This window comes from Tamandua tetradactyla, chromosome 2 (genome assembly GCF_023851605.1).
Source record: "Tamandua tetradactyla isolate mTamTet1 chromosome 2, mTamTet1.pri, whole genome shotgun sequence".
NCBI classification, from domain to species: Eukaryota; Metazoa; Chordata; class Mammalia; order Pilosa; family Myrmecophagidae; genus Tamandua; species Tamandua tetradactyla.
In genome coordinates this window covers 28,589,195-28,607,684 of record NC_135328.1, presented here as the reverse complement: position 1 = coordinate 28,607,684, position 18,490 = coordinate 28,589,195, and the positions used below count along the sequence as shown (strand labels likewise).

General features: G+C 39.8%; 1 protein-coding gene and 1 long non-coding RNA gene across 4 annotated transcripts in view; both read right to left on the bottom strand.

Moving 5' to 3' along the window:
* Positions 1-13,177, bottom strand: part of PALM2AKAP2 (PALM2 and AKAP2 fusion) — a 544,302-nt gene extending 531,125 nt beyond the window's left edge. For 2 of the 3 annotated variants that reach the window (XM_077141578.1, XM_077141583.1), the window contains exon 1: positions 13,081-13,148. In XM_077141578.1, the coding sequence (XP_076997693.1) occupies positions 13,081-13,133 (53 nt within the window). In that variant the 5' untranslated portion in view covers positions 13,134-13,148. Of the gene's footprint in view, positions 1-13,080 lie in introns of all 3 variants that reach the window. The other variant, XM_077141591.1, reaches the window with a different exon arrangement.
* Positions 13,178-14,282: 1,105 nt separating this feature from the next.
* Positions 14,283-18,490, bottom strand: part of LOC143667380 (uncharacterized) — a 105,968-nt gene continuing 101,760 nt past the window's right edge. The window contains exon 4 of the long non-coding RNA XR_013168018.1: positions 14,283-14,369. This is a non-coding gene — a long non-coding RNA (uncharacterized LOC143667380). The remainder of the gene's footprint in view (positions 14,370-18,490) is intronic.

The window sequence follows — 18,490 nt, the reverse complement described above, 5'->3', positions numbered from 1 at the left end:
CCTCCTATAGTCCATTCTTCACACAGCAGCTAAAGCTATCTTTGTAACCCACAAATGAGACTATATCATTTATTTCCCTGCTTAAAATCCCCTAATGGATTCCATTTGTAATAGAAATGAACCCTACTCCCTTCACAGGATTCAGAGAGATCACTGTGTAGCTAATGGTGTTTAGGGGCAGCAGCCTCAAAAGCTGTGGCAGGGACCTAGTATTGTGTTTACATAGTAGTGGTATGTTTTTGTAAAAGGAAGACATTTTTTTTATTCGTTCTTTTAAGGAGGACCTCCAAAACTGTATAAACATCAGGATCTCCCCCTAGAAGGCACCATATGATGGGACTCTGCTTGCTCCTCTGACCTCCCCACTGCCCCCTCTGTCCCCACACTCCAGTCACCCCATACTTTCTTCCACTGCAGCTCATGTTTCCATCTTGGACTTTGCTTTGCCATTCCTGCTGCTTGGGCCTCACTCCCTCCAGTCTTAGCCAGGATTCTCAGACCCTCTCTCCACCCTGCTCTCAGATATTCTAACCCCTTTCTTAATTTTATTTTTCTGGTAGGATTTATTCCTCTCTAAAACTGCTTATTTAACATTCCTATATCTAAATGAGGGCTGGAGCCTCTGCCCATCTCTTCTGTATCCTAGCTTCTAGGCAATACTCTATGTGATTCATAATGGGCTCTCAATAAATATCTATTGATCCTCTATCTCTATTTAGCGAGGTGACTGTTAACCAAAGGGCCTATGGATGCCCTGGAGTAAACAATTGAAGAGACACATTGAGTCAGAAGCTGACAAGTCCCAAAAGTTTTCCAGAAACTTGGGGATTCTGGTCTTAGAAACCCTTTGATAAATACCAAGGCAAGGACGGTTAGGAAAGAGGGGAAAATACCAAAATATTAAGCAGAAATGCATATTTGAAAGGTGGCATTTTAGAGAACACCTTAAAAGAGAAGGGCATTTCATACACACATTTACACGTATGCACATACTCATGCATGTAAGTGCGCACACTCCCCTATGCCACAATGCACATTCACATGCACACACAAGCATACATACATGTATACAAAAATACACACACATGCACTTACATAAGCACAGCACACACACACGTGCATGCACATGCACACATCTTTCTTTGTTTTTCCCAGGTCATGGGCACGCCTACTCTAGTCGCCTTGAAGCCATGGGCACACCGCCTTGATGATGTTATAAAACATTTCTAATTTCAAGATTTGGAGGAAAGCACATCATGCAGCTGATGCAGAGAGGGGAGACATATAGACGGCTCTGAAGAACCATGCTTTAACTTACCCAAATGCAATTAGGTTTGAAGAGCCATCATTTTATTAAGCAATCAAGAATCCATAACTGAACGCTGTTCTGCGCAGTTTTATTCTCAAATACGTATCGTCTCAAATATGTATAATATGTAACAATATAATATTGTCTCAAATACTTATTGTCTTAAATACGTATAACATTTAGCTCCCATGACAATGAATGAGTTTTGGGTATAACTCCGATCTTACATAAATGAAAACACAATTTAAAAACATGCTTGAATTATCCTTATAAGATAAGATCCTTTCAGTAGTAAGGATCCCCAAGATCTTCAGCCTAGTTCAGAAAATGTAATACCATGAACGTCTTGATGCTAATGTATCATATTCATATTTATGAATATCACAGTCATATAATCATACTTTGAAATTTACACCAAGATATTACTGATTTGCAATCTCATGAAGCCACATATAATTAGACCCACTAGCTGTTTTTTAAATGTTAAGGAAATTGCCAAAGAAAAATATTGTTAGATTTTAAATTATTCAAGGCCACAAAAATTTTCAAATTAATATTTCAAAAGATAAGATTATGTTTATTTACCTTGTGAACACTTTTTCCACAACCCCCATCCTGCCTTGATTGTCCAAAAAAGATACTTTGTCAATTCACATGGAACTGCCATGTTTTGCCAATTAAAATGCTCTATAGATTTATCCTTTTCCCACAAACCTTGCTGAACTCCAATTCATCAGAACAAGACCCTAACCTGAGGGTTGTTTGGAGAGATACTTGAGAGGGAGGAAGTATAAAAGGAAAGACCTCCACACCTTACATTATGTACAGCCTTGTGCGGCATCTTAGAACACTGATGTTCAAAGTATGACCCGCAGACAGTAGAAGCAGCAGTACCTCCTCACTAAGAAGGCAGAATCTCCGATCCCATCCCAGACCTACAGAATCAATATCTGCCTTTTCACACAATTCCCGGGTGATTCATGGGCACATTATCAGGTGAGAGGCACTGTATAGATATCATTGACTATAAATGCTATGTACCTCTTTCTTGGAAGACAAGAAGACAAGGAAAGCATGGGAAGGATGAAAGACTTCAAAATTATTTCTGTGCCAAATTCTCAGTGCTTCTCAAAATGGTTCATAGGTACAGTTTGGAAGATTTTAATGCCTTTCAAAAGTTCGGGGACTTCTGATGATTTCAGCAAAGGTGATTGAAAAAATCAACTATCTATAAAGGATTTAGCAGTGCCCAACATATACTTTTGTTTGTTTTGTTATGTTTTGTTCTGTTTTGTTTGGGTGTGTTACATTTTTTTAGAGATCCCACTTTGCACTGACATCTGGAAACCTGTATTTCTGATTCCTCCAGGGGGCAGGCCTTCTCCACAATTCTGCAGCATGGAAGGTTGCGGAGAGAGCAATAGGCATAGATCTATTACTATTAGTGCAAACAAAAGCATTTGAAGGCTAAGTCGATTATTCAAACTAGTTTTAATATTGGAATTGGCTTGACTATTTTTTTAAACAACTTAACCACTTATCTTTGACTGGATGACTAGTCAAGACATTCAAAACAAAGTGTTTTTGTGACAAATTAATCATACAGCTAAGAATGGGGTTGGATTTTGACAATCGTCTTAGAATCCCTGAACTTCTAAGATTCATTTATGCTCCTGGCCCTGCTACATGTTTCCAACACTATCCCATCAAGCCTTTCCCTAGAATAACACTGAACATATTTTATTATAATTACTTGTAATGCAATCTAATTACATTAGATTGTGGCCTCCGTGAAGGCAGGGACTATGTCTTCTTCATATTTGTATCACAGATACCTAGGACATATACCTACTCTAGCACATAGTAGGAAGGTAACAAGTATGGGTCAAATGAATGAATAAGTGGACATAACTGACAGAGAAACAGAGGCACTGAAAACAAATTAAAAGCAGTCTAAATACGAACACTTTTTGAGTATGAAATATTTCATAAAACTAAGTGAAATATAATGTCTTTAATTTAGAGCCCATTTATTCAGAACATGCTTTTGATCGAGCCATAGTTAATGCTTTTGTTCTATTCATGAAGATTAAACAAGATGAGATAGATTTCATTGACTTGGCAGCAAATTAGGACGCATTCGTTTATATACTAGTGATAGAGTGAATCATTAGTTATGTTTCAACAGTAGGTTGACTACTATGAAGATTATTCACTAAAACTGAATTTTGACTGATAAAGTTCTTTTCTATAACAGAAGGAAATAAAATCTTATTTCCTTAAAGAAAATAAAATCCTAAGTAAGTCTCCCCATACCTGAAATTGGTTTTCCTTCTGAAGAGTCAAATTTGGAGGATTTCCATTATAAAATGTGAGAATAATGACATTTTCACTAGGAAGCAAATGAAGAGTTTGGTCATTTCTGGAATCAGAGCTTCTCCTCCTTGAGTTTATGAGCAAGTTCATAACAATTCTGAATACCTGTGTGCCACATGGGAGCCTTGAGCTCCAATGACCAGAATGTGTGGACAAACAAAAACTGCCTATTTCCATCTGTTATGGACTGAGTTGTGTCCCTCCACTCCCTAAAAGAGATATGTTCAAGTCCTAGGTCTAGTCCTGTGAATGTGATCCTATTTGTAAATAGGATCTCTGCATTGTTATTAGTTATGTTGAGGCGAAAATGGTTAAGGGTGGGCCCTAATTCAATATGAGTGGTGTTCTAATAAGAAGAGGAAATTGTGCAAAGAGACAGAGGGGTGAGTGCCAAGTGACAACTAAGGTAGAAAACAGCATGGAATACCGGCAAGCCACCACCAGAAGCAAAGAAAGAGAGGCATGGAACAGATTCTTCTCTTCAGACTTCAGAGGGAGTGTGGCCCCACCAACACCTTGATTTTGGACTTCTAACCCCCAGAACTGTGAAATAATACATTTCTGTCATTTAAGTCACCTCCAGCAGCCCTAGCACACAAATACACCATCCAAATACTGTTCAAAATGCTTTTGTAGGGCGGGCAACAGTGGCTTAGGGGTGGGCCATGGTGGCTCAGTGGCAGAGTTCTCACCTGCCATGCCAGAGAACTGGGTTTGATTCCCAGAGCCTGCCACCACCACCCCCCAAAAAAAGTGTAAATATGTTTTTGTAAGGCTTCAAACAGTTCTATCCTTTGCATTCTGCCCTTCAAAAGCCCAGCTGGAAATAAATGGCACAAACTGGATAACTGAGGTGATTGTTTAATAAAAGGATTGCTTTACACAGGGAAGACAGAGTTAAGGGAAACCAACAGGAATGATGAAGCACACAGGAGCTAACAAAGCAGGGAGGTGAGCCATCACCACACCTAATCCTGAAGGAGCAAGGGAAGGGCACGGTTACCAGATGGGGAGAGAACTAATGCTGTAGCTAACAGACAGCCAAGGACAGAAGCTGTGGCCTTCAAAAGAGGAAAATGCCAACCCACTGCTATGTAGGAAGGAGGACAATAGAATAAATACTCTGACCTCACTTTCCTCCCACTAATGGGTCTGGTACTTTCCATTGATCCAACCCAACAGGAAGCCAAAGGGCAAGAAAGCCCAGTTAATGCAGTCCTTAGAGATCAGTCTCATGGGGCATGAAGCAGGTTAGAAAGAGTGAAAAGTGGATTTGAAGGGTGAGAAGGAAGATATCTACCACACACATATTCTTTCCAAACCACTTCTACTGCAAAGTGTTTATAATTTCATTCATAAACTAATTTTGCCACACACATTCCTAAGAATGAGGTAAAAAAGATATATAATAATAATGGCTTTTTCAATAATGATGACATTTGATGTTTCCTATTACTATTTTCATAGGAACAAAAGATTCATTGATTCATTCACTCAAGGGTGTGCTACAAACAAGATTTTCTCTGTGCTCCCCTGAGACCTGCTGAAATAAATCAAAAGAATGAAAAACTGGGAAGAAAATTTTACCTGCAATGAAACCAGCAATGAGTTATAATGCCCAAGCCAGAAACTATAAAGGAATACCTTCCAAAGACAATCAATTTTGATTAAAGCAATGGACAAACCTAAAAGGTGATATATACTGCTATAGATCATGGTTAGTTTCAAATTTCTCTAATAGTAAGTGAGAAATTCCACAGAGGACCAATGTTAGAATAATAAGAAGCAGAATGGGCAAGTCATGGGAGAAATGGGAGACATCTGTGTTTCATACCAGTGTAGTACAAAAATGATGCTGATGGAGGTACTATGTAAACTCCCCATCTTTATTATCTGTGAAACTCTGAAACTTTAAAACCACATAGAGGAATACCCTGGAGGCAAGAGAGGGAAGAAAAGAGAAGGAAAGTAGCAATTACCATTTTAGATGACCTGCCCTTCCCTCTTGTTTGTAGATGCTGAACAAAGTCAACTAACTAAGTAGTGATAACTAAGTGCCAAATATCTACCTCCCCCTCCCCTTCCCAAAACACACACATACACACACACACACACACACACACAGTGAGCTGGGATGTGTGACCCATCTGAGTGATCCACTCATGCACTACAAAGCATTTACAAAGCAGAAGACATTGTGGAAATCTAAGACATTTTTATGAGACAGTATATCCAATCTGAAGTCACTGCCTTCCCTAAATCACTGTACCCATACTTCACGCTTTTGATTGGGCAAAGAGCACATTTGGAAAGAATTATCTTCATTCAGAAATGGAAAACAAATGGAAAGTCATCAACATGCATAGTTATTACCAAAAAGAAAGACACATACTAAGGAAAAGACAAATAAATACACTCCAGAAAAAAAAGCAAAAGAAATATATTAAATTTTCAGATAAATTCTTCTCTTCATGCTCAAGGAAACTACAGAAAATATTAGTCGTTTTAAAAAATAAGTGCAAGGAGCTGCAGAGTCAAAAATAAATTGAAGGTAATGACAAAACCTTACAGAAATGAAAGCTACATTAGAATGAGTAAGGGGCAAACTGTATCTTGCTAAAATCAGTGTCAACTGCCCAGAGGCTAGACTTAAAAATACAATAAAAACTCATGGGAAAATCATGGGGAAAAAAAGCAATTCAAAATTAATAGTTTTGAAGCACAATGGGTAATAGAAATGCCTGTAGTAAATCACAGAACAAATGAATTTTTTAAATTGAAAGCCATAAAGAAAATATTTTTACAAAAAATAAAGGAAAATAAGAATTATTAGATTAAATAATATAACATTTTCCAGGAAAAACTGACCCAATGATTTGCAGTGAGACATATCACAGTGAAGTTACTGAACTTTCAGCATTTAAAATAATCTTATCAGCACTAAGGCAATAAAAATGTTGGGGGGTGGGGAGGAAATTTGAGAAGAGAAGCCATCTTTAGGAAAGAATTAGGCTACCCTTTTCCAGAGCAATGGTCCATGCTAGAACACAAAGGAACAATGTCTTACAGAACTATGAGGGGAAAACATGATTCTATAATTTTACATACATTCAATATGTTTGTTCACAGAAGCAACAGAAAAACATTCTAAATGTAACATCCTCCAGCCTGCTGGAACACAAAATTCTCCAACTAAACCCTAAATCAACACAAAATGTTAAGGAAAGAGGATGTCATTGATGCAGGGCTGGTGGTGATCTTGACTATTTAGATTCAAAACTTGGAGACCACAAAGTATGGTCCTGCCTTAGGGCCTCTGCAGTCACTCTTCCTTCTTTCAAGTCTCTATTCAAACTCACCACCTTAGAAACCTGTCCCTTGACTACCTCAACAAAAACAACCCTCCACTATCACTCCCAAATCTCCTAATGTAATTTATTTTTATTCTAAACATTTATTACTGCTGCCTCCTCTACTAAAATAGAAGCCGTAAGGGAAGGGCCTTTGTCTGTTTTGTTCACTGATGCATTCTTGGTACTTGGAACAAGGCCTAGTGCATAGAAAGTGCTCAAAAAACATTCACTGATTTAATGAACTGTGAGAATTATGTTTAGAGTTCAAAGTCACAAACGTTAAAAACTTTGAAAATGTAAAACTAACAACATAACTGCAACAAATGGTAAACAGTAGGCTAAGTGATGTACATTAATTTCCTCAACTTTAAGGGCAAGGAGTCAATAGATAAAGTCTAAATTTGACAAGTCTTTTAAAAAATTGCTTCATCACTTTTAAAAGTTAACTAGATATTTTAGATTTTGTGTTTTTCAATGATTTTCATTACCTTCTAGATTTGAGCCCACTGTGCATGTTTTATAACTCATTAATGCTCTCTGAGAAAATGAAAAGTCACCCAAAGGACTTTAATTGAGAAGATTATCACGCAAGGCATAAGGACAGACTGATAGAGATTATATAATGTTAGACTAGTCAAATATAAATATTTGAATATAAATATATAATATGAATAGATTGTCAAGAATTTAGAGAAACAGGAGCTCTCAGACATGACTGGGGGTGAAAAGTGATATAAAATTTTTGGAAGCACTTTGACAATATCTTGAAAAAATCATAATCCAATGTGCTGGCCTGAAACTATTATGCACCCCAGAAAAGCCATGTTTTTAAACCTGATCCAATCTTGTGGGTCCAGACCTATTGTTTAGGGTGGGAAACTTAAATTGGATTGCTTGCATGAAGATGTGACACATCCAGTTGTGGGTGTGACCTTTTGGTTAGATAACTTCCATTGAAATGTGACACATCCAATTGTTGGTGTGGCCTTTTGATTAGATGGCGATGTGACTCCACCCATTCAAGGTGGGTCTTGATTCATTTATTAGCATTCTTTAAAAGGGGAAACATTTTGGAGAAACCTCAAATGCAGACGCTTGGAGAACAGTTCCTTCAGAACTGACAGAGACACAGAGATACTTGAAGCACTGACAGACATAGCAGCTGCTTAGAAATAAGCAGAGCCCAGTAGACATTGCCATGTGCCTTCCCATAGGAGATGTGTCCTGGGTAAAGGTCCACAGATGCTTAGAGAAGAAACCACTGGCATCAGAAGCTGGAAGCAACAAACCAGGAACAAGGACAAGCAGATGTCAGTCACGTGCCTTCCCATGTGACAGACATCAGCTTTTCCTGAGTCAAGCTATCCTTCCCTAGGTGCCTTGGGACATTTTTACAGCCAAGAACTATAAACTTGTAACATAATAAATTCCCAATATTACATTCCTGTAGCTTTAATAAATTAATACATATTCATTCATCTAGCAATTTCATTTCTGGAAAATATTTACAGATTTATTTTGACAATGCAGAAACCAATAGGTACAGGGATGTTCACTGTAACACTGCAAATCATAGAAGAAAATGGAAACAAACCTAAGTTTTTATTAAAGGGGGACTGGTTAGCTAAATTCCAAAAATAAATGCTAAGTGGTTAATAATACCACATGAGAGACACATGTATGTGTTGGTATATAAAATATGCACAATTATATTTTGAAATGGAAAAAGCAAGCTACAGAACAACACTTCAACAACATACATAGTATGATTTCAGTTGTGTAAAATAAAGTATTTAAACTTCTATACTATATGTTTCCAGCCCCATGTTGAGTTTGTATAGAAATATCTGAAAGGATTCTCCCGAACTGTTCATGGTAATCACCTCTGCAGACTGAGACTTGGGTGAGAAAAGAGATATGAGGAAGTCTACTTCATAAACTTCTAGAACATTTGAATTTTTTTTAAAAAAAAGCATATATTACTTTCATCATAAAAATTAACTTTTAAAAGACTCACACTTTTCTAAACACATTTATTCAATGCCTACCGTGTGCTGACATATGGCAATGCCATGGTTTGCATGATAGGAAAGGAGACTTAGCAAGGAAAAGGGTCTGCACACCCACAGGTCATGTATGGATTAAACCGTAACATCCTTGAAGACTGGGACTATGGTACTTTGGTCACCATTTATCCCCAGTACCTATCACAGTGCTTGGTACGAAGAAAATATTCAACCAATATTTGCTGAGTAAATGAATGAATGATTACATATATCAAGGGCCAGACATTACCTGTGACTCAGCGTCCATACCACACTTACCCTATCATGAGCCTTGCTTTGTGAATTCAAAAGAGTAAACTTTGGTTTAGATATTTATAATCACCTGTGGACACTTTAAACTGTCCTGTGGCTACGTTCATGTGAAGAGCAGACACATGATGGGTGACAGGGAGTTTCACTTCTGAGTCCCATCAGACCTGATTCTGAGGCTGCCACCAGCACTGCCAGAGCCCCAGGATTTATAGGATTAGCAGCAATTAAAAAGGGTTGTCATATTGTGTTCTCCTTGCCTTTTTGACATCCTAGTACTTTGAATACTGTGTTTAAGAAAAGTGTGAAGCAAGGCCTACAGGAGTGGTATCAAATTAACAACTGTATGTACTTAACTGTATTCCCTTTAACACGAAGATCACATACCTAACCCACAGTGAAGGCAGTCAGCTACCTACCACTGCCTGATGGACCATATCAGAATGCCGAGAAGATATAGAATGTGCCACCATGCCCATCCTCTGGTTTTCCAATAGTAAGTTCCTTATAATCTATATATCCTATATATATATATATATACAGCATTTCAATAAGAAAAATTTAAAGTGCTATCAGGCTCTTTTGTCTTATTATTTGTAATGTTTTTCTTATTTCAACCAGTATGTTCTTATTTGATCAAAACCCATAATGCTCATGAATAAAATGATCATGTGTCTTTATTTTTTCTTAGTTTCATTTTAAATCAGACCTTGGCTTATTTTGAGACTATCAATATTTGAGACAACATAACAAAATAGCTTTTAAATCGCATAATTACTTTCTTCTGTTGGCAGACATACGCAGCTTTCTGATGCTTGGCTATGACACATCTTCTAAGCCATCTATTTTAAATACCTTCAGAAGAAAAGGTGGTTTTACATGTTTTTTCCCAATTTTTAAGCTTTGAAGTTTTAAAACACAAATAAGTGCATAGCACCCATGCATAAAGCCCTTCAGCAGCTTCTTACTGGGCTCAAGCTAAAATCAAAGTCCTTGCATGGCCCACCACCCTCTGTGATCTGCCTCTGCCTAACTCTGGTCTTATGTCTGCATCATCTTCCCCTTGCTACTGAAACTTCAGCCTCCTTTCAGTTCTCCCACTTTGCCAATCTCTTCGCCTCAGGGCCTTGACACCTGTTGCTTTCTCAGCCTACAATGTTTTTTCTCTCCATTCCTCAACTGGCCAATTCCTATTCATTCTTTAGGTCTCATACTAGGGACAAGTTCCTCAGAGAGGCTTCCTCACCAGCTTCCCTGTTCTTTCCTGCCATGGCATTTGTTGCAATATGAGTTTACATATTCATCTGAGTTGACCTTCCACGAGTCTGTGAACTCCAGATGATAAGAATCATGACTGGGCAGAGCTAATATCAGCACATATTTGATTAAGTGAAGGGATAAAAAAAGGATGTGAATTTATTCATTTAAATTTTTTCACAAACATAAACTGGATGCAGTAAATAAGGGGAATTGAGTCCCTAACTGATTCCTATTCTAGGCTGATTGTCCTACCTAGAATGAGATTTTAGGAGAGTTTAGATTGAGAGGAAAGGCAGGATTTGGCATATGGGAAATTTAAATAAGACCCAAGGAAGAACAAAAAAAGATGGTATTCTGAAAGAAAAAAAAAAGAATTCAAGAGCTAATTATATTAAAGAAGGAAAGGAAATGGGGCAGAGAGACAATTATAAATAGAGAAGTTCAGCGGGAAGGTGAGGGACCTTTAACTTCACGTGGGAACTGGAAAGCCAGGGCCAGGTCAACCAGGAAAGAAAAAGTCTGACTAAAGCAGCAATCTGGAGCCTGTGGAGCAAGAGGAAGACTGTGATGAAAAAGAAACTCCAAGCTTGAGGTGAGCACACTGGAAACAAACCATTAGCTGGGGGACTAAGAAAGAATGGGAGAAAGGTCTGAAGAGGTAAACTTACAAATCCTGTATGCTGTTCCACTGTTATTGAGTACCCAAGCGCTAAGCCTGGGAGAAATATGATATATATTAGATTATAGATGTAAGACTGTAAGATAAAGGTTACTGCCCTGGCAAGCAATCAAGGTACACTTCAACCCTGCACAGTGGGATTACTAGGCCTATGTTCAATGTCTTGTAAAGGACGGTCAAAGAAAATGACAATGAGGAATGAGAATGGAACTTGCCCAGTGTCTGCTCTGTCTACCCACGCCTGCTCATGTCTTCTGGTTGATATTCCACACCTACCACAAACAGTACCTTGAGAAATCTGGCAGCCATATTACTCTCAGGGCTTTCCCTTAGGGCACTGTGTTCTTTATAAATTGTCTGGGAAAAAAATAGCTTGGTGCCAACCTGCAATCCCATCAAATGTCACCGGATAATGCTAGAGACCACAATAATCATGACAGAAAAAGATAATATCTATGCGCAAGGCTCTGTTCAAAGCACTGTACATGTATCCACTTATTCAATTTTTGCAAAAATCATAAGCAATATTTATTTTAATTATTCCCATTTTCCAGATGGGGAAAGTAGTACAGAAAAATTAACATTATTTGGCAACATGCCAAAGAACTCAAACCCAGACAATAGGACTCCAGAGGTGAGTTCTTAATCTTGGCACTAGTCACTTAAATTTGTACATACCTTACAATTTACACAGCCCTTTAGAAGAGATACAAATATTATCTGAGCCTCTCAACAACACTTAAAAGTAGATAAGGAATATTTTTGTCTCCACTGTACAAAAAAAGAAACTGAGGCACAAAGACATGAAATTATTGGTATATGGAATCAACACTAGTAGCAGGCAAGGCAGAACCTGAAATCCAGGGCTGTTCACTTCTCAAATGCCACACCATCTCTCACTTTTGCTTTACCAGCCTCGTTGGTGGGGTCTAAATTGCATCTAGACAATCAGATATGCAGAAGGATAAGGGCTGCATCTAGGGTTAATTCTGTTTGACATGAAGGACTTTAATACCTAAAAACATGACATTATCTCCAGGCTGAAATATGATTTCATACAGCTTCAGTGTCAGTGAGTATCCGTGGGAAGGGAAAAGGAGGAAGAGAAACTGACCAGCTATCTAATAACTGGCTTCAAAAACGACCCTTTCTTGGAGTGGCTGGCTGTCGCCTGTCAGAGTGGCCCTGCTGCCGCAGCAGCTTGGGAGGGTGAGTGGAAAGCAAGGGAGGGATGCAAAAGCAGAGGAGAGAGGAACCAGAACCCGGCCCTTTATTGTGTCTTTTCTGGATAACGCCTCTCTTGCCTTCTGCCCTCCTACCTCCACCCCTCCCGTGCCTTGTCTACAGTGCCAAACATTGTAATTCAATCCCTGGCAGCCATTCATACATTTTAGTCTTTTTTCTCAATTACCCTAACAGCAAATCAATTATTTTGAGTCTTCTTATGGTGTCTACTGTCCAGAGCATTGCAGACTTGACTCATATTACCCCCAACTCATCATTCTTCCATTACACTCTCACAACGAACCACATTTGCTTCCGATCCGCAGTAACCGACCCCCCCCACCCCCACCTTTTTAAACTGCAGTCCAATAACGCTGACATGGTTAGGAATCGGAAGTAATGGCTATTGCGGCCAACTCCCTGAGAAGCAGAAGCTTGGGGCAGAGATGGGGAAGCCCAGGACATGCCTCCCTCCTTAACAGCACCCCCACCCCCCACGCCCTATTCCAAGGCCCTGCTGACCAAAGGGCAATGGCACAAAACCACACATCCTGGGTCTCCTACCCCTGGTTTCCTGCCGCGGTAGCTGCTGCTATAGAAACACCAGGCGTACACATTGGACTGAAATTAAACACCCATCCGGGACTGGAACCAGAGCTGGATCGGCCTGCTGCCTCGGTCACTATGGCAACATACAGAGTGGAGGGCCCCATCAGCTTGCGCAGCACAGGGGATACTCACTCCATCGCGGGGCTCCGGGCCGCCCGGACGCGCTGCTGCGGAGCTCACCGGCGCTGCTCGCCTCTGCCGGAGTGGAGCGCTCTGGCCTCGCCACGCGCGAGGTGAAGCCGACAGCCGTCTCCCCTCCTCGCTCACACCCCCTCCCCCTGAGGGTTGAAAGTGAATGCTCAGGCTCTCTCAGCTCCCAGCCTGCGAATAAAACGGTAAGCAATTGGATAATGTTGTTCGCTGGGCGCTAGACGAGCCACTCCAATTAAGTGTTTCGGGGGAGCGGGCGAGCTGGTAGCTGCGCGCCGGACGATTTGGCCACCAGTGCGCAGTGCCCCGGCGCCGGAGGCGCCAGGTGCGCCCGCGGTTCCCCTAGGACCGATGGTGCTGCACAGAGATGGGTGGGGTAGGAGGAGGGGTGGGAGGGCGGTGAGAGGTGGGGAGAGAAGACGGGGCCAGCTGCGGTGGGTGGCACAGCCCAAAGCAGTAGGGAAACGATTGAGTCATTGGTAAGGCTGCAGCTCTAGTTGCTTGTAAGTTGCAAGAGAAGGAAGCGTCTGGGCTCTGCAAATAGTAAGCACTGCCCCCAGTGGTCTGGGCATGGGCTCGGAAACGCCATTGTGCCAGCCCAGCGGGCATCTGTCTGAGTTTCCCAAGGAAAACTCCAGCTACGCTGCAGCGAATTAACACAGTTTCACCACCTTGACGACCCTACAGGCCTTTCTCGTTAGCACTCCATCTTCTGCGTATTCCTGTCCGCCAGGAAGATGTGGCCCAGCGTTACTTTACCTAGTTTGTTTTATGAAAACAATTGGTATATTGAATATGCTTTTCAAATTACCACGGTCCCACCCCCAAAGTAATCAGCCCCCTGGGACATGTATTCCCTCCATACACCGGGTCTCTGAGAACCCGCTACACCTAATGGCTTCTAGAGGGGGAATCTGCTTCCCATCCAAGTGCCCTTTATCGAGGCAGGGAAGAGTAGATGGGACAAGCCTTTCAACGTATACTTACTTACTGGCCCCTCTGGGGTAGGTGTCTGCTAGCTAGGTGGGTGCTCAGGATGCAGCTGGTGTCCTGTGCATGGTCATCATAGTGCCCACTCTCCTGGAGCTCACAAGCTAAAAAGGAAAGACAATACACAGTTAAAGAGAAAAATCAACATACCATCACAAATGGAAAAACAATGCTATAAAAATTTAGTAATAAAATGCTGTGGTGTTATAAAATTGTTTTGTAATGATGGTTGCACAATTCCCTGAATATACTAAAAACCACTGAATTGCACACTTTGGGTGAATTTATGGTATATGAACTATACCTTAATAAAGTTGTTTAAAACATTGCTGTAATGGAGAATAAAAAGGAAGTGGATTTGCTTAGGTTCAGGAAAGATTTCCTTGAAGAGACTGGCCTGAGAGGTAAGACCTGCAAGTAACAGGAAGGGCACACTAGCCTAGTCATTGGGGGTGGGGGGGGGTTGGAAAGAACTCCTGAAGGGACCAAAAAGAGACCAATGCCAAATGTTCTGCGTGGATTCATCGTTCCTCTTTTCCTCTGGAAGATGAGTCACAAAGCCAAACCCAGTGAAGAGTCACAGAGCTGTTTAGTGGAAAGAGATTCTGGATCATCTCTAGGTTTCCGTTCACAGAGAATTTAGTATGAATTTGGAGACCATAACCCACCCACTGCCAGCTATGTCTCTCTCTTCCCCTTCATAGTCAAGCCTCTTGAAAAGGTGTGAGAACTTTAAGAAGAGGCTTAAACAGAAAAGAGATGTTTCTCTACTTCTAAAAAGTTCAGAGATAATCAGACCGGGACCTGGTTACCAACTCTACTCCTCAAAGACCTTAGAGATGAGGTTCCTTCAGAATGTTACTCTGGCATATATAGTCTCCCTTTCCAGTCACTCCATCATCTAGGTTAGCTGCTCCAGCTCCAGCCATCATGTCTGCATTCCAGTCAGCAGGAATCTGGAAGGAGTAAAGAAGGGGCAAAGGAATGCAAGCCAGCTCTCTCTTAAGAAAGGCTCCCAGAGGCTGCCCCATGGCACTTTCACTTAAATCTCTGACCAGAATTCAGTCATATAGCCATATTCAATTTCCAAGACGAAGCATTCTTTACTCTGCTGATTCATAAGCCTAGCCTAAAAGTGAAAGAAGAAAATGACTGCTGGGGGACATCCAATGCAGTTTTTGTCATACTCATCAACCCCTGGCATTCTAGTTTCTGCTGCCTCCCCCTGCCACTGACACCACTCACCAGAAAGTCAACAACAGCTGAATGCAGTGGGCATGTCTCAATCTGTCCTCTTCTTGAGTGATCTATAAGCAGCATTTAGCATTGTTGACCATGCCTTTCTGAATTTTTTTTCTTATTTTAAGTCAAATTTATTAAGGCATAATTTACATATAGTAGAATTCGTCCTTTAGGTGTACAGTTCTGTAAGTTTGGATACATTATACAGTCATGTAACCATCACCATCGTCAAGATCTAGAACACTGCCATCACTCCACAGAGTACCTTCGAGTTCCTTGATGAGTTATTCTTCTCCTCCCACCTCCAGTCTCTGGCAACTGTTTTACCTTTTCCACAAGGACATAAATGGAATCAGATAGTATATGGCCTTTTGTTTCTAACTTCTTTCACTTAGCAAATACATTTGAGATTCACCCATGTCGTGTGTACTGGTGGTTAGGTCCTTCTCATTGTGGTATTCCATTGTATGGATGTACCCCAATTTGTTTATCCATTTGCCAGCTGAAAGATATTTCAGTTGTTTCCAGTTTTTAGCCCATTATGAATAAAGCCACTATAAACATTCATGTAAAGGTGTCAGTGTGAGAATATGTTTTCATTTCTTTGGGTAAATACCTAAGGCCACTCCTTCCTTTCTGAAATACTGTTTTCTGTGACACCACATGGTCACAATTCTAGCAACCTCTTCTCTGCTGCTTGCCTCTTAAATATTGGTGCTCTGCAGGGTTCTAGCCTAAGTTCTCTTTGCTTCTCATTCAACATACTTTTTCATCTATTCCCATAACATTATTTGACCACCTATAGGGCACTCACTTCCAAAACCAAATGTCCAGCCAGATCACTCTCCTAAACTTTATACTAAGGTCTTTGTAACATCTTCACAAATATTTCAAACCCAACATGTCATCATCTTTACCTACAATTCTCCATCTAATAATCTGCCTGCCTATCCCAGTAATAGGAAGGACTTATATTCTCACAGAAATCTGGTCAACCTTCTTGCCTCCCTCATCTCCCATATCTGGTCCATTAAAAAGATTTACCCAAACTACCTCCCAAATGGGCACAGAGCCCACTCACTCTTCTCCATCCCCCTGCTGTTGTTGCAACAACTTCCTCCTGGACTCCTTGCCTCCAGTCATATCATGTTCCACTCATTCTTAACCCTACAGCCAAAGCAATCTTCCAAAGACCCAAATATAATCATATCATCCTATTACCTAAAATCCTTTAGTGGTCATCTTGTTACCAGAAAAAGGCAGTGGATTCTTCCCCTGCACTCAAATAACCAATTCCTGAGACACAGGGCTTCAAAGAGAGAAAAGGTTTGTTACTAGGAATGTAGCAGATCAGATGGCCTATTGGCCCCAAAATTTGTTACTCCGAACTGCAGTAATTCTGATAGTTTTATAGCATCAAAGAGTGAGCAACTCATTGGACTAACAATGAAGTAAATATATCAGTTTGTGGGGGGGAAAAGAAGGGGAGCAAGTTTTGGGATAATGAGCATAATTGCCCCAGGTGAGGTAATTAGAGGTGATCTAATTATTAAGCATGTGCAGATTAATTACATACTTAGTCACAGACATGTCAGGAAATGACAGCCTTTATATGATGATGGGTGTAATTTTTAGTATTATAATGAAGTATAGGTCACTTATAGGTTAAAGTCTAAGCTATTTTGCATGCCAGGCGGGCCTATTCTGGTTAGATCTAGTTTCAGTTATCAAGATAACTTTGGACTTGGGGTTGGTTAGTTCTGGGCTGACCCAAAACCCTTCGTTAATAAACTTTAGGGTCTGTCTTTAGTGATCACTAACTCTAAAGTCAAAAAACTGGATAAATGGGTGCAAGTGAAGGTTAGTCATAAGGTTTTTACAATCACAAGGGCATAGTAAGAATTGTACAACCATTATCAGAGATCAGGGCAGGTGGATTACAATTCAGAGATTTCAGGTATTTCCCTCTTTTACTCTAATATACAAGAAAGTAAAAAGGAACAGCTGCACAATAATTCAGTAATCAAAATCATCCCTTAAAGTTAAGAGATTGTAACTGAGAAATTGGGATTTAAGATAAAAGTTAAATTGAATTGCAGATGTATCCTAAGGTTTTTGACGTTAGTGGATTGAATATTTCAATAAACCATAGAAAAACAAGAATAAATTCATTTTATAGGACAGGCTTAAACCTTATTAAGAGTCATAAATACATTGCTATATAAAATATAAGAAAAAGCAACAGACTTTAAAGTAAGCAGAATTTGATTAATTCCTGCTTGGTCATTTACTGGCTTCGTGATATTGGATCTGTTACTTAACCTCTTTAAGTTTCAGGTTCCTTCACCTATAAAATTAGAACAGTAATACCTATTTCTAAAGGTTGCTTTGAAAATTAGACACATACAGCATATATAAAGTGTCCTACAGTGTCTGAGGCTTAGCAGATATTCAATAAACAGTAGCTATAATAAATTATTGTTGTTATTTAATTACACTGTAACTTTTTTGAAATCTCAAACATTCTAACAACTATATTGTTATTTATCTTCATAGCATCCCTTTGAAGAAGCTAAACCAATACAGACAGACACTAAGTTCAATTTTTCATTCTCATTGATAAAATGAGAATGTTAGACTAGATAATACATTTATTCACTGAAAATTATATAGACATTTTGATAAATGTCACATGGTTCTTAGCATGCAGATATTCTCCATCCATTGATACAATCTGCCCATTCTTTAATATTTATTCATTAAGATATACTCACTGGGGATTATCATCACCGTAGGTACACATTAACACCTCTTTACATTTTGAAATTTCATTTAACAACTCCACCTATCTGAAATTTTGTCTACAACTAGAAAATAAAGCAATTATGTAATAAAGCCCCATGCTTTAAGCACTTTTTCTTAGGCTTTTTAGAGTCATAACCTTCTTGAGAATCTGATGAAGATGTGGACCTTCTTCCTGGAA